Source organism: Aquarana catesbeiana, linkage group LG02, assembly GCF_042186555.1.
Source record: "Aquarana catesbeiana isolate 2022-GZ linkage group LG02, ASM4218655v1, whole genome shotgun sequence".
NCBI classification, from domain to species: Eukaryota; Metazoa; Chordata; class Amphibia; order Anura; family Ranidae; genus Aquarana; species Aquarana catesbeiana.
Genome location: NC_133325.1, coordinates 313,892,589 through 313,915,445, shown reverse-complemented (window position 1 = coordinate 313,915,445; position 22,857 = coordinate 313,892,589). Strand labels below are relative to the sequence as shown.

The window sequence follows — 22,857 nt, the reverse complement described above, 5'->3', positions numbered from 1 at the left end:
CATAGTAGTATTTTTGGGAATGCTATTTATAGATCGTGTTTATTGTTGATAAAGTGTCGCCTACCCACTGCAATTGCAGAAGCTATTGGTGAGATACATGCGTGAATTTAAAACCATTGCTATATAAAATTCTTTCTTACAACATATATACACTGAGCTGTAAAACTTTTTAGTAGGCAAACTGTTAAGACACCAACTTTAAAGAGTAGTTCCACTTCAGAAGTTAAATTTGAAAAAAAACGACTATGTTATGTGTGTGTATTTTTACACAGCATACCCAAAAATGTGTTTTTTTAAATTTTTTTTTTAAATAGTTTTTACCTTTTTCAAGTTGTTTCTGGACAAGTGAAAATGGAGTAAGAAAGTGGAGACAGATGGTTTGCCTTTGTTAACATACAGTGTTAGGACAGTGATCAAATATAGTTTACAACTGATAAGGAGATCTGCCAGCTTAGTATATTGGTAAACAATTTCACAGCTCCCTCCGTACATAGCAGGGGGAACTTCATTTTTGAAGTTTTAAAAAAGATCAAGTAAAATGCAAACAGCAACTTTTTTTTTTCCAGCCATACATGGATCAAAACTTGTTCGGTTCAATAGGGACTGGCCGAATTTCGATCCATGTATTGGTAGGCTGGTTGTACACAAGTAGATCTATTGACTTGTGTACAACCAGTCTTGTAAAATGTTTTCTGCATCAGTGCCACCAACTATAGCCAGCGGTGCTGATGAGTATATTCTGATGGCGTGGAAATCTCCCCTCTGTCAATACAAAGGCTCAGTGGGAGGGATTCCTGGGTTGAATGAAAAAAAAGACTGATGTATGGTCAGCCTTAGGATGGTTTTCCCATTTGAGCATCAATGGCAGTACCCCAGGTGTTTTAAACAATATAAAGTATGATTCTTGGTATGAAAATTGTGTAGAATTGTAACTGTAAAAATCTCTAATTTCTGAGGTTTACTGTTTGCTAGTTGTAACCTGAAATAATAATTTGCAATTTTCTATGAGAACCTTTTCAAACATGCATGTTTTGTCTTCTTAAATCAAAGTTGAGTCTGAGGACTTGTCTTCACGTGCCCAGGCTGACCTTGTATAATTAAATGTTTCCTTTTTTCCTTATGTTGAACATTACATTGAAGCACAACTTGAATTTCCAGTCATTTCAGTGATGATTGTTCATATAAAAATAAGAGTTGTGAATTACTCCCATGGGTATATCCATAAAAACATCTGTTGTTTAAGGGTAATTAAAGTCATTTTTAAAAATATGGCAGCACTAGTATTGCTGACACAGTAATAAAATTTAATTGATACTTGATGAGCTGTAAATAAGCATGCACAGTTTTACCTCCCAGAAAGGCGGTGGCAGAATTGATCAAATGTTCTACAATATTGTCTACTATGGGCCCCATACATGTGTTGCATCTTGTTAAACAAGTGATTAGTCATAAAGGAGAGGATAATCAATGGGCAAATTGCAGCCTGGAAAGATCACATTTGGGGCTCTTTCTTTACACTCTTTACACAGCCCTAGCTGTGTAAAGCCTTCCAGTTCTTTTGGGCCCCTAGGCAGTGTTGTCATGAATAGGGGTACAGGGATGAGGGAGGCCATCCATCGCACGTTCTTGGAAATTGGCCCGCACGCAGGCATATTATTACCGCAACCCAATGCTCTCCAATCCAGATACACAGGGCTGAAAATAGGGGGGGGGCTGCCCCGACCGCGGTATTGGGAGGGGTGCCGCAGCTGGTACTGATCCTCCTGCAGCAGCTGAAAGGCCGCTTCTCCTCCTCTACCTCCCGCTAGCATTCAGCTGCTTCAGGAGGAAAATACAGGGATCAGTATGTACCTGTAAAGCTGACCCAGGTGCCATGCCTGTTCCTGCCCCCCTCCGCTCCTCTGCCCCCCTTCTCTGGTCCCCTTCCGCTCCTCTGCCCCCCCTTCAAATTCCCTATCTGTCTATTTTTAGCAGATAGGATCGGTTTGGATGTTGGCGGGTATCAACGGCCACATGTCCCTTTTACATGCACCACTCCATAGAGGGCAGTGAATGGTCCATCCAAAAAAACAAAAAACTGACAGGTGGACCCGATCGATCCACCTGTGTGAAAGGGGCCCTTACACTGCCAAACTGCTGAATGCTGGAGAAGCCACTATCCATGGGTGTAGCATCAGGGGTTGCAATGGCAACCCCACTTATGCTCCCGTGATGCCTCCCTGCAACACTGGACAGGAGGGGTGGCATTTACTAGAATCGCTTACCTATTTTTCCCCCTTGCAGCAGCTGCCTATTTAGACATTTTCACCAGTTTGGCATCTGCATCCAGGGCACTGGCTGACTTTGTCTCAGTAAGGGGGGGAAATCTGATTTTTTGCACCGGGTGAAAGAATGTCTAGCTTTGCCACTGCAGATATGGGTAGCAACTGAAAACAGCACACACACATCAAAGTTATCAAAGCCTGTAATACAACCAACCATCATTATAGGGATATTCACCCAAAATCTAATTGGCAAAAGCCAACCTATTCATTTTTATATTAAAAATTTTTAGATGGGCAGTGTATAGAAATTTGCACAGAAGTAAAAAGTCAAATGATATTCAGAAATATTGGCTATAAGGTAAAAAGGGAGAAAAATGCAGCAATAACTGTTAGGCCATGTACACACAATCGGATTTTCTGAGGGGAAATGTTGGATGTGAGCTTGTTAGCTGTAAGTACGACCGCGTATATGCTCCATTGGACATTTGTTGTCGGACTTTCCGCCAACAAATGTTGGCTAGCATGCTCTCAGATTTTCCGCCAATAAATGTGTGTTGCTGGACTTTCCGATCGTGTGTACACCAGTCCATCGGACAAAAGTCCAAAGTACAAACATGCATGCTCGGAAGCAGAAGCGGTCGGCCTTGTAAACTAGCGTTTGTAATGGAGAATTAACATTCGTGACATGGAAAATTATGAAATATTCAAATGCAGCGCACAATTCTCTTCTTCTTTAATGGGATAATAATGAAGCTGCTTTGCTGGTGATACTGATGGAGTTATTGCAAACGAATTTTCAAAGGCTTTTTTTTTCTAGTGATATCAAAAATAAATAATATTATTATCTTTTTTATTTTTTTTTTTTATTTGTGCAAGTTACCACAACACCATTATCCCCTACTTTTTAAGAACAATGTTGGTGTCCCTTGTCAATTTTACATTGTATTATTTTTAAAATGTAACTGCCTACTCCCAAACTGTCATTTGAAGTAAAACACATAGCCAAGTATTATTCTCCACAATTTTTTTTATTGTGCATTAAAAAAATAAAACAAATAAAATTAGACATGCTATCTGCCAATAGAACTTAACCAAAAAGTGCATTCTATGCATCTGAAAATATAGAAAATATATCAAATCATTATTCAACCAAAAAAATAATGTCAAAGCAATAACTGCAAGGCCAATAATAAATAACACGTTATCTCCTCTGATTCCGCAACAAGTCTGGTTGACGAACGGCCGTTCAGAAACTAAATGAGAAATGCAAATCAACACTCACCAAACTTCTGCTAACACGAAATTAGCAGAAGGAGCACAAAGTGTGGCGCTAAAGAGCTGAAAAACCACGTAGTACGTCACTACTTTTGTAATTGTTTTAACACAAGTTCATCATCCCGAGGACCTGACTATTGTGGGCTGGGTCCATATAATCATTTAGTCAGGGCCTAGGTAATTCTGTAAGGCCAGGACATAAGACTTTGCATCTGCATGCAATTCATAGTTGGTACTATCTGAAGAAATAACTCTCATCTGCATTAGTACTTGGTTTGATTGTAGCCATATTAGTGCAATTGTGACAGAGAAAATTGAGTACTGTCCGTGATACTTTTTTTATTTGCACTAACATACAATTTTTCAGGACAAGCTTTCGGGGTTTGTCCCTTTCTTCAAGGTCCAAGCAGTACTGATTCACAAATTTTTAAGCAGAATGTTAAAGAAGAAGAAAAAAAAACAAAAAAAAAACCAGAAAACCAAATATACAAATCAATGGTAATAAAGTTAGCAGCAGCGTTAGTGAGATAAGACAGAGGGAGAGCTATAGAATGCAGGGGGGATACTAGTCACAAAATTCAGGCCATTATTTTTCGTGTCAAAAAGAAGTATCATTCTTAGTTCAAACGTTTTCCTTTTCCTGGGTAGTTCTGAAATTCCCTTTAAGAACTATAGAAGACCTCAATGGGGTCCAAGAGTTTAAAGCAGGTGGTGAGAAGTAGGGCTGAAACAACTAATCGATTAATCGATTATGAAATTAATCGGTTACTATTTTCATAATCGATTAATCGGCCAGTAACAATGTGGTTAAAAAAAAAACTAAAATGAGCACTCTATAGTACAAAAAGAGCAAATAATCGCTACTGTAAACTATTTCTTTCACAATTCTACAGTAAAAAAAATGAATATTTAAAAGCAAACTACATTTTGAAGTACTTTTGAATGATATTTGTCAAGTCATCAGATGTACTGAAAATTTTGATACTTACTTTCTTAAGAAAATCTGATAATATATGGCCTGTTTTAAGGTTGCCTTAAGTCGACCATAGATAGTTTGGGATTCAAACCATGTATGGACAGGCTGAATGTACCCAAGTTGATCGATCAACTTTGGTATAACCGGCCTGCCAGATTTTGCATGCGATTATTGCTAGCGGTTATTTCTAGCCTCTAGCAGTAATCACTGTGATGACTGCCCCCCCCGCCAGGAGAACACAATAATTTCACAGGATGGATTCCATCAGTGTTGATGGGGGAATCAAGCAATTTTCTTTTCTGCAACAAGAAAGTTGCTTCATCTTTGGCCAGATTTACACTGCTCAAATTTAAACTGATAACCTGCTGCCTCAGCCAATTCATTACTACAAGCTTTCAATCAACTTTTGTCGAAGAAGCCTATTGGAAAATTGACGGGCGCACAGTACCTGCAAGCACTGTTCAGGTATATAGCCCATCAGGGGAGATTCCATGCTGTTCGGATGGATAGAGGAATCTGTTAGATTGTAATGAGATAATGTTGTTCACATAAACTGTCAGTGATCATAATGTTCTGGCTGATCGGCATAAACTTGATTGTAATTTCTGATGAATACTGAAACTCTACCTAATATGAAAGCTGTTCTCTGCTTTACAGATCTACGTGACCAGTGTTCATCAAAGCCCTGTCACAAAGTTGGATCATATTCATGTACAGATCTGCAGGGAGACTTCTACTGTAACTGCAAGAAAGGATGGACAGGGAAAACATGTTCCACCGGTAATTTTTCACCTAATTTTCTTTGTAATAAGACAGCTCATACATTAGATTTTTTTTTTTGGGTTCAAGAATGAGCAATTTGACATTTAATTGTTCATCATACACATGGAGATTGATGTGGATCTTCTCAGTTGCAGAAGTTTTTGACTTTGGGGAATATATTGGACACGCATGTGCTGGTAAATGCTGATGCAAAGAAGCATCAGTGTTTTACAAGAGTGCAGCAAGTTGGTAAAAGCCAGAAAATGTATGCCAGGCATAAAAGAATGCCTATCCGTTGTTTTGTTTTTATAGCTTTTTTACTGCATACATATGTAACTAGTTTAACATCCGTAGTTTGGGCACAGTTGCACTTTAAAGCTGAATTCTAGGCAGATATAAAAGACAATTAATGTAGCTTGGTAATCATTAATACACCATGAAGTGTATTTTTTAATGCAATTAGTATAAGTACCGGTACCTGAATTTGACCTATTATCAGCATCTTGCTGTCCCCATTCAGACGGGGGGGCGAGGGTACAGGCAGAAGAAGCAGCAGCACAAGGAGCCAGTCGGTCCATGGGCTGACAAGAAGCATACTACTTGGAAGAGAAAGCAGAGTAACAGAAAGATGAGCTCATCACTATACTTCTTCTCTTTTCATTCTTTAGTAATAGGCTAGGGCGGGTCCAGAACTACCTGGGCTCAGATGGGTTGAATGATCTGGTCATCAGACTAAGGACATTTAGGGATAAAAAAAAAATATATATCGCAGTAAAAGCTGGTTTTGTTATTTTATCATTTAATGGGCGATTTTTATCTTTTTTTTTTTTGCTGGAGTTCCGCTTTAATAAAAAAAGAAAATAGGCTTTTATACTATTGCTTTGTAATAAATGCTGCTAGGTATTCATTATTACATAACTGATGCATTTAGTTTTAAGCACAAGCAGTGTAAGTACTTGAATTTGACTTGCCTTTTGTTGGCACTGTTAAGGGCAGTTCAGACTGGGGAAGAGAGTGGCGACAAAAGGAGCCAATCAGTTGCGCTGCATTGCTTTTTTGCTTACTAGGAGACGAGAATAGAGTGACAGAGGATGAGCTCATCATTCTGCTGCTTCTGCTGCTTCTCCTTCACTCTCTATTCACTCGCTGGAGAAGGAGAGGGGACCTGTAAGTGTTACTTAAAGCAGAACTCCAGTCTACAGTTATCTATATTTCTTTATTGTCGACAGGGGGGGCACCGAAAGATAGTGGGGGAAATAATTATTTGATCCCCTGCAGATTTTGTAAGGTTGCCCACTTCCAAACAAAATGAAGGATCTATAATTTATCATAGGTGTATTTTAAATGAGAGACCAGAAAAAAACACATTATACAAATGTTATAAATTAAGTTGCAGCTCAGTGAGTAAAATAAAAATTTGATCCCCAAGGAAAACATGACTTAGTACTTGGTGGAGAAACCCTTGTTAGCAAGCACAGAGGTAAGACATTTCTTGTAGTTGGTGATCAGGTTTGCACACATCTCAGGAGGGATTTTTGGTCTACTCTTCTTTACAGATCTTCTCTAAATCCTTAAGGTTTCTTGGCTGTCTCTTGGCAACTCTGTTTCAGCTCCCTCCATACATTTTCTATAGGATTAAGGTCTGGAGACTGGCTGGGTCTCTCCATGACCTTTAATGTGCTTCTTAAACCACTCCTTTGTTGCCTTGGCGGTATGTTTTGGGTCATTGTCATGCTGGAAGACCCAACCATGACCCATCTTCAGTGTTCTGGCTGAGGGAAGAAACTTCTCATCTAAGATTTTACAATACGTGGCCCTGTCCATTGGCCCCTCAATGCGGGTTTCTCCACCAAGTACGAAGTCATGTTTTGTTTGGGGGATCAAATACTTATTTTACTCACTGAACTGCAACTTAAAGCGGAACTTCAGTCTTTTTTCATCTTTCCAGCTATTAAATCTTCTGCCCTTGTTGTTTTAACTTTGGATAGTAAAACATATTTTTTTTCTACCAGTAAATACCTTATACAGCCCACTTCCTGTTTCTTGTCTGGTCATTAGCCTAGGCTTATGACATCATGCACAGCTCTCTCTCTCATAAGAGTTTGCCAGGAAGGGAGGGGAGATGAGTTATAAGAGGGCCAATGAGAGCTGTAGAACTGGAGGTGTGTGTCTGTGTAAATCCACAAAGTGAACAGGCAGCAGCTTCAGCTGCCCACAGTTAAAATGGATGCAGCCAGACTCAGTGGAGGGAGATTTCTGCAGCTTATTTGGCAAGTACAGAATCACAGTATATATAAAATATGCAAAATGGTTGGAGGGAAGCCTCAGAATGGCAAAGATGTTTTTATTACAAATTATATGAGCAGACAGCGGTTCCTCTTTAAGTTATAGCATTTGTTTTATGTGTTGTTTTTTTCTGGTCTCTTTCATTTAAATTACACATATGATAAAAATGATAGACCCTTTATTTCTTTGTAAGTGAGCAAACTTACAAAATCAGCAGGGGATCAAATAATTATTTTCCCCACTGTATAATTCTGGTAAGCGTGTGTGTATAGTTGCATAGTCAGGTTTACATAAAAAGTTCAATGAGTCCAACATTAATAAAATGAATAACTTTAGCAATCAAAAACTTCTATATACAGAATCCTAAACCCACAACAGATTCTGCAAAATAGGCAGATATTTCATTAAACTAAAGAGTCAGTTGTTAAAACTAGTGGTGGGTCCTTTTCATGGGAGTCAGTAGGTATGAATGGTTTCCTACGGCAGGGAAGATGAGGCCATATTTCAGGTATGGGTGGACCATTTTGTTCAGATTCTGTTTCCTTGTGATTTTCCCATATTCCAGAATACTAATTCCACCGCTGATGCTGCTTAGCCCCCAGTCAAATCGCATGGCAAGTTTCACCCTATTGTCCGCAATGGAAGCAGTCTATTGGAGTCGTACACCAATTTTGAAATTAGTTCCTGCACTACATTTTATAAAGTGGCACAGATGTCTTCCAAGTCGCACCTGAAGTTGCACTGACATGTGACTTTGAAATCGTGTGGCTTCAGTTGAAGTTGCACAATTTCTTGGTCTAGGTTAGTGTGACCGAAGCCTTAATAAACTTGTGTGGTTTCATAAAAAACAGCATGAATAAAAATGCCTTGCCTATGGTCCCATCACTCACCAAAACTTAAGGGCCCATTCACCCCAGGTGTGGTGTTGACCTGTGCTGGGCATTCTTGCCCAGCTCCGTCCCAAAGCATGGACCGGGTAAATTGCCTTCTGTCCTATTTATTCAGTTCACACCCCAGCATTTTGATGGTGTGCTGAAAAAAGTAGGACATTCAGTACTTTTTCTCATTGTAGCGTTTCGCAGCATAATGCACCACATTATAACATGCTGAGGTGAATAAATATGAGTGGAATGTCATTTTTTGACATTACAATAAAGTTGAAAAAAAAGTAAAATGTAAACAGATGCACTGTAATTAGCACATTGACAGTGTCTCCTCCACAGTGCACACTAGCAGCCACAATGTGTGAACCAGCTCTAACAACAATTCTTTAGGTGGAACCTATCAATTGGAAATTGCAATATAGCTTTCCACTTGTTTTCATTCATCAAAGAATGGTGGCTTTTCTTTCTGAAAAAGTGCCAAATCACACTATACACAGTTCAGGAGGGCTGAAGCATTTCTGGAGACAATATGTAGCTCTATTCCTTATTAGTTCCTGGATATTAAAATGTAGTTTGCCCACCTCCGTGTTCATAACATGCAGTTTATTTTCAATATGTATCTGCTTCATCAGGCAATACTTAATTATTATAGGTTTGCTTCACTGCTAGTATTGTTGTCTTTGCTAGTGTGTCAGCTTCTAGTATTGGAGATGGACAGCAGGTAGTCCAATGCTAGGCTATGATCGATTGTTATAACAAATTTATTGCTATAGAGATTGCAAAATATTATGCAGTTAATTCCTATGATTATTTCTGCAGATGTTAATGAATGTGCAGTCCGGAATGGAGGCTGTTCTCACTATTGTATTAACAGGCCTGGAACATACCACTGTTTTTGCCAGAGTGGTTTTCAGCTTCTCGCAGACAATAGGACTTGTGAGGGTAAGGATTTACAATATATTAAATTTAATGTTCAAATGAAAATTGCAAAACCAAAGTCTGCTGTATGTAAATGGTCAGTACATCAGTTTAGTCAGACCAATGACTCACGACCATACTCGAAGTATTTTAATACGCACTAAAAATAATCTTGCACAAGTACCAGGGTTCAGGTAGTTTGTGGGCACCCGATTTGATGCAAACAATAAAATGTACAGTTATTAACAAAGTTCCCCTTTTAGGAAAGTACACATGTAGTGAAAATTTGGCAAAAAGACGATTTTTTTTTTTAATAGGGTCAAAATACTGTTTTTAGAGATTCTGTAAGCTTCATCTGAGAATTTCACCTTTTAAGTGCCATAGAACAGCCTTCCAACCAGGGTGTGGTTGTGTGACCCCTTGCAAGGCGAGTTGGCTCGAGGCTTGCTCCCTGGGGGGTTGGCTTACCGTCTGTAGAGTAAAGGAGGAAAGGGAGGGAACAACTCCCCTATATTACGGCTACCTACAAGCATTGGAAGCAACTTGATTGGTAACTATGTAACATATGAAGATGTTTACAAATTTAATGTACTTGTATATTTTTTACTTATCTTGTTGTAAAAGATTGCGATACATGCTTACATTTTTGCAGCTGTTAACCATTTGTACTCTGAAGAAGACACACTGGGGTCGAAACGCGGCGGGACATCAATAACCAATTTTGCTCTTGTTGCTTTGGATATACTGTACTGTGTACTGTTGCCGGCTTTTTAAATAATTTTTGTACAACAGCTCATGTCTTGACTCTTAATGTCAGAAGTCAATATTTTTATAACCTTTGTACTAATAAAATGATCATCCCACTGCTTTTTTGAATCTCACATCATTGGCTGCATTAAAGCCCCGCTCAGGGTTTTTTTTTTCGTTTTTCTTTTTTGTTATGCAACCAGGGTGCCTTTAGGTTTATTCAGGGGTGCCTTGGCAAAATGCCTAAAAGTTGGCCAAAAATTGTATATAAGCCAACAAGGCTTGAGGCAAACCTGCCTTTTAGTTTATTCAAAACCACAGGTTTTCATTGGGAAGCATTACAACCTTCTAGCCAACAGCGTCCTAACAACCAATGATGCCATTGGTTGATAAGAAGGACACTGGACGCCTGCAAAGCATCTTTGTTCGGCCCTCCCCTGCCACTTTCCATCAGCACTAGGGTCATATTAACTGAGTGATGGAGAGAAGCTGAGGGAGAAGCGATACATTGGAATACTAGTCGGTACCAGTGTGAAAAGGTGTATTTACTTTGGAAAAATAAGTTGAATCCAACGTTGGGTGTTCTACGTGTGTGGATGTTCCTGCGTTATGCAGAACTATTACTTTAGTTTTTTACATTTTAGATTGAAGTGCCCCGAGATTGTGCAGAATTTTAAAGAGTGCTTTGACTGAAAAAAGGTTGAGAAACACTGCCATAGAAGACAGTTTGCTGACTCATTCCCAGCAGATAATGCCGCCCAAAATTTGTCAGGGGAGAAACAAACTGGTTAAAAATCCTTTTCTGATTGTAACATGCCTCCCTAATTGGCCCAAATTTGGCTCTTGGTGGTACCAATAAAGACCAGGCAAGAGTGTCATTTAGGCTGCCAGTGTTATTTTCTACTCTGAATACTGATTGCCTTGCCATTATGTTAACCCTTTAGCATATCTTTTTCTGGATTAGTGATTGAAGCCAGTGGATCAGAATAACAACCAGGAAAATAAAATTTTCAGAAGGAAAAGTCAGTCTTGGAAACTCCTCTGTTTTTGTCATTTTGTCTGTTTGCTTTAAGAAAACATACAGTTTACCACACTGAATGATTACTCTTTTCATAACAACATTCTATTTTTTAGCACTTAATATATAGTATTATAAAGTACTATAGAATATAGTACATAGACCATTCATATTGGCCTTGAAGAGTTTATAGCCTAATGCCCCCACACAGTCTTACAAACATGGAGGGAAACCCATGGAGACAGGGGAGAGCATATAAACTCCAATAATGACTTGAACCCACATCCCCTGAATTTCAATGGCAAAAGTGCTAAATTTAATTAAGAATGTACAGGATAACGAAGGCCATAAATTACTAACTAATGTCTAGCTCTAAACCTAACTATTTGTAAACCTTAACCCTTCAGCTAACAACCAGTTCAAATGCACAAAATTAATAGAAGTTGAAGTCTTCATGTACATTTCAGATACATTTGAAAATCAAACCTTGTGATTCATACAGGTAAGGCTAAGTTTACACTTGTGGTGGGGAGCAGTAAACAGTGATTGAGACATGTTTTTACTACCCCCAACCGCCCTCCTTAAAGCTGATGTCCAGGTTTACGTTCACTTTAAGGCCCCGACAAACTTTCCCCATTCATCTTTCAGGACAGCACCAAAGAGACACCGGCTCCTCCCCTCTTAGGAAACACCGCCTTCCAATTCAATATTTAAATCTCATCCTCCCAACGGCCCCTCAGTTCAGGTGTTTCCTCCGGTGGGGAGACACTGCTTGGGAACCGAGGCGGATCAGTCAGGGAGGCTGAAGCCAAAGAATCTGTCTGTGGAAGAGGGGGAGTCGGGTCTCTCTAGCTCTTTCCCTCTATTATTTTTTATTTCAGTCAGGTAAAGGCTGGGGAAGCCATTCTTACCTGTTTTTAAACTGAATTGGCGCGCCTCAGCCTCTCTTGGCGAAAGAGACAGCTGAGGGGGTCCTTATTTCTTCTGCCCGGGGGGGGCGCTGTGGGAAGTGCCTGAGTCTCTCCTGCTTGTTCAGGCAGCCAGCTTCTGAAGCTCTATGGCCGGGTCGGATGACGGGTGACGTCAGTTCCGGCGAGGGCGGGCACTTCCGACGATTCCGCGTCTTCCGGTTCCGGACGCGGGGAAAGAAAACGGACCGAGCGTTCGGCTGGTGCGACCCTCTTGTTTGCTGTAGAGTCAGCTGTCGGGGGAAACGATCGACCACCATCCTCAGCGGACATGTCGGAGACAGAGGTCTCTAGAACTGCTCCAGGAGACAGTAGCACCAGCCATGCTAAGGTAAGTGGAACCCTGGGGTGGTGTTCCCTTACCTAAATCCCGATAGCTTCACGGGTGTTCTCCCCTCACTGGTGGTCGGGGGGAAGGGGAGTGTGTCTGGGACCCTGGTGGTGGTTGGTCCTGGGGGGGGCACTCCTGGTGGTCCTCTGTAAAAGCACTGGTGGGATTGGGCATTTATGGCGACTCTCTCTCTCTTTCTTTTTCAGAAAGCCACAGAGAAAAGCAAGTCGCCTCATGGTTCAAAGAAAAAATGCCCCTCTTGTAGAGTTAGTATGGGGGATTCCTGGACCAAGGCACTTTGCAAGGAGTGCATGGATGGATTAGTCAGGGAACAGGCAGCAGAACAGGGTACAGATCTGGCTGCATCCGTCAAGGAGCTTTCTAGCACCTTTCAGTCCTTTAAAGCACTCTTTTCTAGCTTCCAGTTGCCGCAAGCCCAAAGCAGTCCTTTACCAGTGCAGCAGAGTGTTACACCTAGCCCAGTGGATACTCCCTCTGTTAGTGGAGAGAGACCAGGGGGCTCCAGAGTGGAAATTGAGGAGGAGCCAGATAGCACCGCTTCAGATTCTCAAAGGGAATCGGATGTGGAGGAGGTGGATGGGGAATCCACAAAAACTTCTCGCTATAAGCTTTCCCTGGACGAGGTGGAGGAGCTCTTGGGAGCTATTCACACCACTTTGGGAATTCAGGAAGAAAAGAAGGTGTTATCGCTCCATGACCAAATGTACAAAGGTCTTGGGGAACAAAAAAGGAAGGATTTCCCAGTCCATGATGTATTGGATGAGGCCATAAAGAATGAATGGAAAGATCCTGAGAGAAAACCTTTCTTTTCTTTTCAAGGGCTTTGAAGCGAAGGTTTCCTTTTTCAGAAGGGGAGTCTCTAGTCTGGAATAAGACCCCTAGGCTGGATGCTGCTTTTTCTCAGGTTTCCAGGCAAACAGATCTGGCCTTCGAGGACATGGGGGTTCTTGCAGACCCCATGGACAGAAGGATGGACTCTCTCTTAAAGAAGTCCTGGGATTCATCACAGAGAAACCTTAAGCCTGCCATGGCGGTCACAGTAGTGGCCCGTAATATGGAATATTGGCTTACGCAGATAAAGGCGCATATTGAGGCAGGAACGCCAAAAGAGACTATTTTGGCTTCCTTCCCCATGCTACTTAAGGGTGTAGCGTATATTACGGACGCCTCCGCCGAATCAGTGCGCATGTCCGCAAGGTCTTCAGCCCTCACTAATTCGGCTCGAAGGGCCCTATGGCTTAAGACGTGGCAAGGAGACAGCGCGTCTAAAGTTAAACTCTGTGGAATTCCCCTCACAGGAGATCTCTTGTTTGGCCCAGGTTTAGAGACCGTTTTAGACCGGACGGCCGATAAGAAAAAGGCCTTTCCCATTAAAAAGAAATTTGGGGAGCAGGCTAAAAGAAAGTTCCGCCCTCAGAGAAAGTTTGAAGCCCCAAAAGGAGAGCGGCAGAAAAAAGCTTGGGGGCAGAAGGGCAAGGGTCGGGAAGGGGCGATTTTTCGCCCTCCTGAACAGTCCAAGAAGACCCAATGACGGGGTAACCACGGTGGGAGGAAGATTGGGGGCCTTCCTCCCACAATGGGAGATGATCACCTCCAACCAGTTTGTGTTAGGGATCATAAGAAGAGGTTACCAGCTAGAGTTCTCAGAACCTCCTCAGCACAGACTTCTGGTCACCGAGCTGCCAAAGTGTGCAGAGAAAGCGTCAGCTCTTCTATCCTCCCTACAGGAGTTAGAGGAACAAGAGGTGATAGTGAGGGTTCCTGTAGAGGAGACAGGCAGAGGCTTTTACTCCCACATTTTTGTGGTCCGCAAGCCTTCGGGAAAATTCAGGCTTATCATGAATCTGAAGCCTCTGAATGTCTCAATTGCCTACAGAAAATTCCGGATGGATTCTATCTATTCGGTGAAAGCGCTTCTTCCCCCAAATTGCTTCATGGCGTCAATAGACTTAAAGGACGCTTATCTGCACATTCCAGTCGCAGAAAGTTACCAGAGGTTTCTCAGACTGGCGGTGAAAACTGGGGAAGGAACGTTTCATCTACAGTTCAAAGCACTCCCCTTTGGACTATCCTCTTCCCCCCGCATCTTCACCAAAGTGATGGTGGAGGTCCTGGCTTTCTTGCGGCTCAGAGGTATCTCTGTAGTCGCGTACCTGGACGACCTACTCCTGTTTTCTCCTTCCCCGGAGCAGTTGTACAAGGATCTTCAGGTAGCAAGAGACAGCTTAGAAAACCTGGGATGGCTCTTGAACCTGGAAAAATCCAGTTTGGTTCCGGCCCAAAAGGTCACCTTCCTGGGCTATGTACTGGATTCGACAAAACAAAGAGTGTTCCTTCCAGCAGAAAAAATCCAGAAGGTGGACAGAGCAATAGTACTGCTCCAGGGCAGCAGTCAGATCTCAGTAAGGAAAGCAATGTCAGTACTGGGCTTACTGACTTCCACGCTTCCGGCAGTTCAGTGGGCAGGGCTGCACTTTCGCCCCCTACAGCTGTTTATTCTGAGTGTCTGGGACCACAGTCCAGCATCTCTGGACTCCCTTATAACTGTGCCAAGTCAGGTCAAAAGGTCCCTCTGGTGGTGGAGGAAAGAGTCCAATCTCTCACAGGGCCTGGAGTGGGTTCTTCCAGTATCCAGAACGGTTACGACCGATGCGAGCGGCACAGGGTGGGGAGCATACCTAGATTCCAAGATGATGCAAGGCACCTGGGAAAAAGAAGACGCAAAGAAGTCCTCGAACTGGAGGGAACTGAGAGCAATAGAGTTGGCTCTCAGAGCTTTTCAGAAAGAACTCCTGGGGCAGCATGTGAGGGTCCGTTCGGACAACTCATCAGCAGTGGCCTACATCAACAGGCAAGGGGGAACCAGGAGCAAATCCTTGTGGGGTCTGGCAGAATCCATCCTCAGGTGGGCCGAAGGGAGCATTCTCTCTCTTTCTGCAATACATCTGAAGGGGGAGCAGAACCAAGTGGCAGATTTTCTGAGCAGAAAAATGCTGAAGGAAGGCGACTGGGTCTTGAACCAGGACATCTTCGAGATGATTACTCGGAAGTGGGGGGTTCCCTCTGTGGATCTCTTCGCCTCAAAGGCAAATACAAAAACTCGTCTGTTCTTTTCCCTAAGCAGATGGGACGGAGCAGCCGGGGTGGATGCACTAGCTCAGAGCTGGCGTTTCTCAAGGTGTTATGCCTTCCCCCCTCCCATAATGATTCCAGCAGTTCTAAGAAAATTTCGGTCAGAAGACACAACCCTCATTCTGATAGCAGCACACTGGCCAAGGAGGCCGTGGTTCTCTCTCTTGAAGAGTCTGACAGTGGAACCTCCCTGGATTCTGCCTATCCAGGAGGATCTTCTCTCTCTCAAGGCCCAATCTGTTGCCCTCAGGTGGAGCGATGGAACCTCGCAGCGTGGCTACTGAGGAAGAATTGCTGAAGGGCAAAGGTTTCTCGGATCGGCTAGTAACAACTCTCCTAAATTGCAGGAAAAGAGAGACGCAAGCCATTTACCTAAAGGTGTGGAAACGCTTTAACAGTTGGTGCACAGAAAGCTCCTTCGATGTACGAAGTTCTGTAGCAGTATTAGAGTTTCTGCAGGCAGGAGCGGACAAAGGATTAGCCCTTAGCACCTTGAAAGGACAGGTATCGGCACTAAGCGTTTTCCTGGAAAAGCCGCTAGCTATAGATCCTTGGGTAGCTAGGTTTTTTAGAGCTTTAGGCAGACAGAGGCCTGTTTAAAAGTTCCCCATTCCCAGTGTGGGATCTTTCCTTAGTTTTACAGTCTCTTACAGGGGATCCCTTTGAGCCATTGGAATCCTGTACCTTGAAGTTGATCACCCTCAAAACGGTGTTTTTGGTGGCGATCACCACAGCAAGGAGAGTAAGTGAACTCGAAGCCCTTTCTATTAGGGCGCCTTTTTTTCAAGTTTTTCCGGACCGTTTGGTTTTTAAAACGGATCCGGCCTTTTTGCCAAAAGTGGCCTCTAGTTTTCATAGGGGCCAAGAAATTATTTTACCTACCTTCTGTTCGAATCCTGTGAGGGAACAGGAGCGTATTTTTCACAAACTGGACGTTAGAAGGTGCGTCCTTCAGTACTTAGATAGTACGAAACAGTTTAGGAAATCCGATTCTTTTTTTGTATTATTTTCAGGGGCTAGGAAAGGGTTCAAAGCCTCTAAACGATCAATAGCCAGATGGTTAAGGTTGGCCATTAGCCAGGCCTATGTAGTCGGGGGTTTGGAGCCCCCGGAGGGTATTAAAGCACATTCCACCAGGGCAGTGGCAACTTCTCAAGCAGAGTGGGCTGGTGCTTCTCCGGAGCAGATCTGTAGAGCAGCAACGTGGTCCAGTTTTTCCACGTTTGTGAAGCATTACAGACTGGACCTGCTGTCAGCCAAAGACCAAGCCTTTGGGCGTAAGGTGCTGCAGGCAGTAGTCCCTCCCTAAGGTAAGGTGCTCGCTTATCCTCTCTATGGTGCTGTCCTGAAAGATGAATGGGGAAAAACGGAGTTACTTACCGGTAACATCCTTTTCCAGGAATCTTTCAGGACAGCACTAGTACCCACCCAGGTTATTGATTATCTATGAGAACTCATCGCATGAGAACGTCAGGTAAGATAAAGATTTGTATGACGTATTCTTGTGTCTCCCCAGCTGGCCGGAGGAACTCGTGAAGAACTGAGGGGCCGTTGGGAGGATGAGATTTAAATATTGAATTGGAAGGCGGTGTTTCCTAAGAGGGGAGGAGCCGGTGTCTCTATGGTGCTGTCCTGAAAGATTCCTGGAAAAGGATGTTACCGGTAAGTAACTCCGTTTTTTTCTTTCACTAACGTGCACCCCGTGACCCTGAAAACAGGTCATGGAAGTGCAGAACAAATTGCACACCTATGATTCACAGAAGTAAAGCCCAAAGAGCTTTGGTGAGCAACTGAGAGCCTGAGCCAACCGCTCCCACCCCTCCACAGCCCAGCGCTCCAGTAAGTGTGTGTGTGTGTGTGGGGGGGGCAGAGGAGAGAGACGGACGGCTACGGCTCTCTGCTGAGAGCGGCAGGGAGAACTGAACGATCAGTGGTGTTTGCTCACTCAGTTCTCAGCCTTAGAAACAGAGGAGGACAGACGCAGCATCAGACTGCACCTAGTTAAGTATGATTAACCGCATGCCGACCAGCCACCGTAGTTATACTGCGGCAACATGGCTCGGCTGCGCGAATCGCCATCATGGTATGTCGGTACTATAGACGGCCACTAGGTGGCGCGATCACCACTGGGCTCCCGCGATCGCTTGAGGCACACTGAGAACCGGGATCTGTGGGTGTAAACACACAGTTTCCGGTTCTCTGAGGGGAGAACAGACAGATCGTCTGTTCATACAGAGTATGAACAGACGATCTGTTATCTTCCCTGCACAGTCCCATCACCCCTTCAGTTAGAACACACAATAGGACACACTTAACCCCTCCACTGCCCCCTGGTGGTTAACCCCTTCACTGCCAGTGACATTTTTACAGTAATCAATGCAATTTTATAGCACTGATCGCTGTAAAAATGATCCCAAAAATGTCAAAATTGTCCGTGTCAGCCATAATGTCGCAGTCCTGATAAAAATCGCAGATCGCCGCCATTACTAGTAAAAAAAAAAAAAAAATAATAATAATAAAAAATCCATAAAACTATCCCCTATTTTGTAGATGCTATAAAAAAAAGCCATAAAACTATCCCCTATTTTGTAGACGCTATAACTTTTGCGCAAAGCAATCAATATATGCTTATTGCGATTTTTTTTTTTTATACCAAAAATATAGAATAAGAATACATATCGGCCTAAACTAAGGAAAAAAATAGTTTTTTATATATATTTTTGGCGGATATTTATTATAGCAAAAAGTAAAAAATATTGCTTTTTTTTCAAAATTGTCGCTCATTTTTTGTTTATAGAGAAAAAAATAAGGTGATCAAATACCACCAAAAGAAAGCTCTGTTTGTGGGGAAAAAAGGGACATCAATTTTGTTTGGGAGCCACGTCCCACGACCACGCAATTGTCAGTTAAAGCGACGCAGTGCCGAATCGCAAAAAGTGCTCTGGTCTTTGGGCAGCCAAATGATCCGGGGCTGAAGTGGTTGAAAGCCATACTTCTGTTTTATTTTTATCACTTGCCTGGAAATGCTCTTTAATATTCCCCCTTTTTTTTAAATTTTGTTTTTTTTTTTAGTAGGAAGGATTAAAACTCCCGTCTGATTTTTTTCAGTCTGTCTTCCATTGGAAAGACTTCCCTTTACCTTCTGAGCCGTGCGCACCACTGCAAATAAAATGAAATGTCTCCAAAGTGACGGAAGTCTTCTAGACAGTTTTCACCAGAAGTGTCCCTATTGGAAGATTCACACTTATTTTTGTTTTAGTGACAAATCAAAATTTTGGATTTTACCCTCACTTTTAGCCCAGGTGATTACCATTTGTCATGGACAAATAGAGAGGATAAATCTCTGTAGCAAGGAAACAGACATCCAATAAAAGCCTGACGTTGTTGCTAACCTTTCTCTACTCTATCCTTGAGATGCACTTGAAACTCCGTCTCTTAGAACAAAAGACAAACAAGCAGGGTGATCTCTTTTCTGGGAGGGGAAGGGAGTCTTTTTTTTTTATAACTATGTTTTAAATGTGTATGGTAGCAAATTCTCATAAAGTGTAACAAACTGATCAGGCAGAACAGCTGTGGAAAGGTACTTTTAGTACTGTTCACTGAGACAAGCTGTCACAATGAACAAATGACTAGCAACCACACTAGATGGTGATAATGGCAGCACGATCAGATGCAGAGGGTTGGATACATGCTTTCAGAATCAGCACAGGTAATTAGAAAATCTCACAGAACTCCTAGAAACCAATGCAATTTCAAATAATGCAAATACAGTATTGTAAAATATAAATATGTAACAAGCCACAATGTCCCATTTATTTAAAAAAAAAAAATCAGTAAAAGGGACATTACTTACTATTAATACAATGTGCCCTTTGTGCTGCTGGCTCATGCTTTATTATTATTATTATACAGGATTTATATAGCGCCAACAGTTTACGCATCGCTTTACAATATAAAAGGGAGACAATACAGTTATAATACAATAAAATACAAGAGGATTAAGAGGGCCCTGCTCAGAAGAGCTTACAATCTAATAGGGTGGGGCAGGTGGTACAAAAGGTTGTAACTGTGGGGAATGAGCTTATGGAAGTGGTAAAAGATTAGTTAGAGATGTTATAGGCTTTCCTGAAGAGATAAGTTTTCAGGGCCCACCTGAAGGTAGCAAGAGTAGGGGATAGCTGGACAGGTGGAGGTAGCGAGTTCCAGAGGATGGGGGAGGCCCTGGAGAAATCCTGGAGACGAGCATGAGAGGAGGAGACGAGAGAGCTTGAGAGTAGGAGGTCTTGAGAAGAGCGGAGAGGACGATTTGGGTGATATTTGGAGACAAGTTTGGTGATATAGCTTGGGACAGAGTTGTGAATGGCTTTGCATGTTTTGGTTAGTATTTTGAATTTAATTTGCTGGGTGATTGGGAGCCAGTGTAGGGATTGGAGGAGAGAGTTGGCAGACACTGAGCGGTTGGTAAGGTGGATAAGTCTGGCAGCAGTATTCATGATAGACTGAAGAGGGGATAACCTATGGAGAGGCAAGCCAATGAGAAGGGAGTTGCAATAGTCAAGGCAAGAGATAACAAGGGAGTGAATGAGAGATGTTACGGAGGTGAATTCTACAAACTTTTGACAGCAATTGGATTTGAGGCTGAAATGACAAGTCAGAGTCTAGGATTACACCGAGTACCCTGGCGTGAGGGGAGGGACTGATGGTTGCATTGTTTATTTTGATGGAAAAGTCGTGGAGGGGGGCACGGGCGAGGGGGGAATATTAATGGCTCAGTTTTAGAGAGATTTAGTTTAAGGAAGTGGTGCGACATCCATGCTGATATGTCAGTTAGCAAGTTAGTAATGCGAGAGGAGACTGAAGGAGTGAGGTGAGGAGTAGACAGATAGATTTGGGTGTCATCAGCGTAGAAGTGGTATTGGAAGCCGTGGGCGGTTATCAAGTGACCAAGGGAGGAGGTGTAGATAGAGCAGAGAAGGGGTCCAAGAACAGAGCCTTGGGGGACCCCCACAGAAAGGGGCAATGGAGAGGAGGAGACAGAGTTGTAGGTGACACTGAAGGAGCGCTTTGATAAATAGGCAGAGAACCAGGATAGAGCAGAATCTCGGAGGGCAAGGGAATGTAGTTAATTGAGAAGGAGCGGGTGGTCAACAGTATCAAAGGCCGCAGAGAGGTCAAGTAGTAGGAGTATGGAGTACTGGCTGTTGGTTTTAGCAGTTAGTGAGTTTTAGTAAGGCAGTTTCTGTGGAGTGCTGTGAGCGAAAGCCAGACTGTAAAGGGTCAAGAAGGTTCTTTTCACTGAGGTAGGAGCTAAGACGGTTGACTAAGACTAAGCGTTCTAGAAGTTTAGAGGTGAATGGGAGCAATGAGATGGGTCTTAAGTTGTTCAGGTTGGTGGGGTCCAGTGAGGGCTTTTTAAGTATGGGAGTGATCTGTGCATGTTTTAGAGGGGAGGGAAAGGTGCCACTAGAGAGGGAGAGATTGAAGATGTGAGTGAGGGAGCATAGGATAGAAGAAGAGGGTGACCGTAGTAGTAGTTGTGAGGGAACAGGATCCAGGGGACAATTGGTTAAGTGGGCATCTGAGAAAAGTCTTGTAACCTCTTCAGTAGTAGCCAATTCAAAAGAGGAGAGTGTTGAATGTGCTGTTAGGCAAGGTATGTTGGGTGGGGAAGATATACGCACAGTGGAGGTATCCTCAGGAATTGCATCAATCTTGTTTTTGAAGTGATTGGCAATCTCTTGGGCAGTGAGTGAGTTAGTGGGTAGAGAGGGTGGGGGACGAAGCAGAGAGTTAAAGGTTGAGAAGAGCCGATGGGGACTGGATGACAAGGAATTAATAAGAGAGACAAAGTAGGCTTGTTTGGCAGCATGGAGGCATGAATTCTGAAGTCTTGCAGGCGTTTGGATTTACGCCACAGTAGTTCAGGAGCACGGCAATGTCTCTTGAGATTTCTAGTGTTGTCAGTTTGCCAGGGTTGTAACGGTCGGCTCCTCTAACCACACGCCTGATTCTGCGTGTGGTTAGAGGAGCAAGTGCATCTAGTGATGATGAGAGTGAACTGTTGTAGACAGAGGTGGCCAGGTCAGGACCGGACAGGGGAAAGATTATGTCATATAGGTGGTTAGTAGCAGAATAGAGATGTGTATGTTCTCTGAAATGTGCTATGTGTTTTAGAGCATACCCGTGTACAGTACATAGCAGGTGTGCAGCGGAGATGGAAATTGACAACTCCCTGTCATCTAAAGTGAAATATCCCTGTTTAGACCCCGGATATGTCCCCAGAGTCTCCTTTATTGTACAGTGGTGGTGGGGATAGGGATGACATCAGTAACGGTGGTGGTGAGGATAGGGATGACATCAGTAATGGTGGGGATAGGGATGACATCAATGGCGGGGATAGTAATGATATAAGTAACGGTGGTGGTGGGGCTAGGGATGACATCGGTGGTGGGGCTAGGGATGACATCAGTGGTAGTGGTGAAGATAGGAATTACATCAGTGGCAGTGGACTGATGTCATCTCTATCCTCACCACCACTGATGTCATCCCTATCCTCACCACTGCCACTGATGTCAACCCTATCCTCACCACCGCTACTGATTATTATTATTGTTATTATTATTCCTATACAAGTTTTATATAGCGCCAACAGTTTGCGCAGTGCTTTACAACATGAGGGCAGACATTACAGTTACATTACAATTTGGTACAAAAGGAATCAGAGGGCCCTGCTCGTTAGAGCTTACAGTCTAAAAAGGAAGGGTCAATTGATACAAAAGGTAATAGCTGTTGGGGGATGGGCTGATGTAGGAAGTAAAACAGTGTTAGTTATAAGCAGGATAGGTTTCTTTTGAAGAACAGGGTTTTCAGGGATCGCCTAAAGATGGATAGATTAGGGGACAGTTGGACAGATTGGGGTAGGGAGTTCCAAAGGATGGGAGAAGCTCTGAAGAAATCCTGGAGGCGAGCATGGGAGGAGGTGACAAGGGAGCTAGAGAGTAGGAGATCTTGGGATGACCGAAGAGAGCGGCTTGGTTGGTATTTTGGGACTAAGTTAGTGATGTAGCTGGGGGCAGAGTTATGGATGGCTTTGTAAATTATTGTTAGTACTACTGATGTCATCTCTATCCCCACCACCGCTACTGATGTCATCTCTATCCCCACCACCCTATCCTCAGCGCCTCCGATGTCGTCCCTATCCTCAGCGCCGCCGATGTCATGTAGGCAATGTACCCGATGTCATGTAGGCAATGCTGACAAAAGCCAGTGCTGGAT

The 22,857-nt window shown here is 43.0% G+C and overlaps 1 protein-coding gene across 2 annotated transcripts in view; it reads left to right on the top strand.

Annotated features, from left to right (window-relative positions):
* Positions 1–22,857, top strand: part of GAS6 (growth arrest specific 6) — a 126,761-nt gene that overhangs the window by 56,747 nt on the left and 47,157 nt on the right. For both annotated transcript variants that reach the window (XM_073614729.1, XM_073614727.1), the window contains exons 5-6: positions 5,173–5,295; positions 9,267–9,389. In XM_073614729.1, the coding sequence (XP_073470830.1) occupies positions 5,173–5,295; positions 9,267–9,389 (246 nt within the window). The remainder of the gene's footprint in view (positions 1–5,172; positions 5,296–9,266; positions 9,390–22,857) is intronic.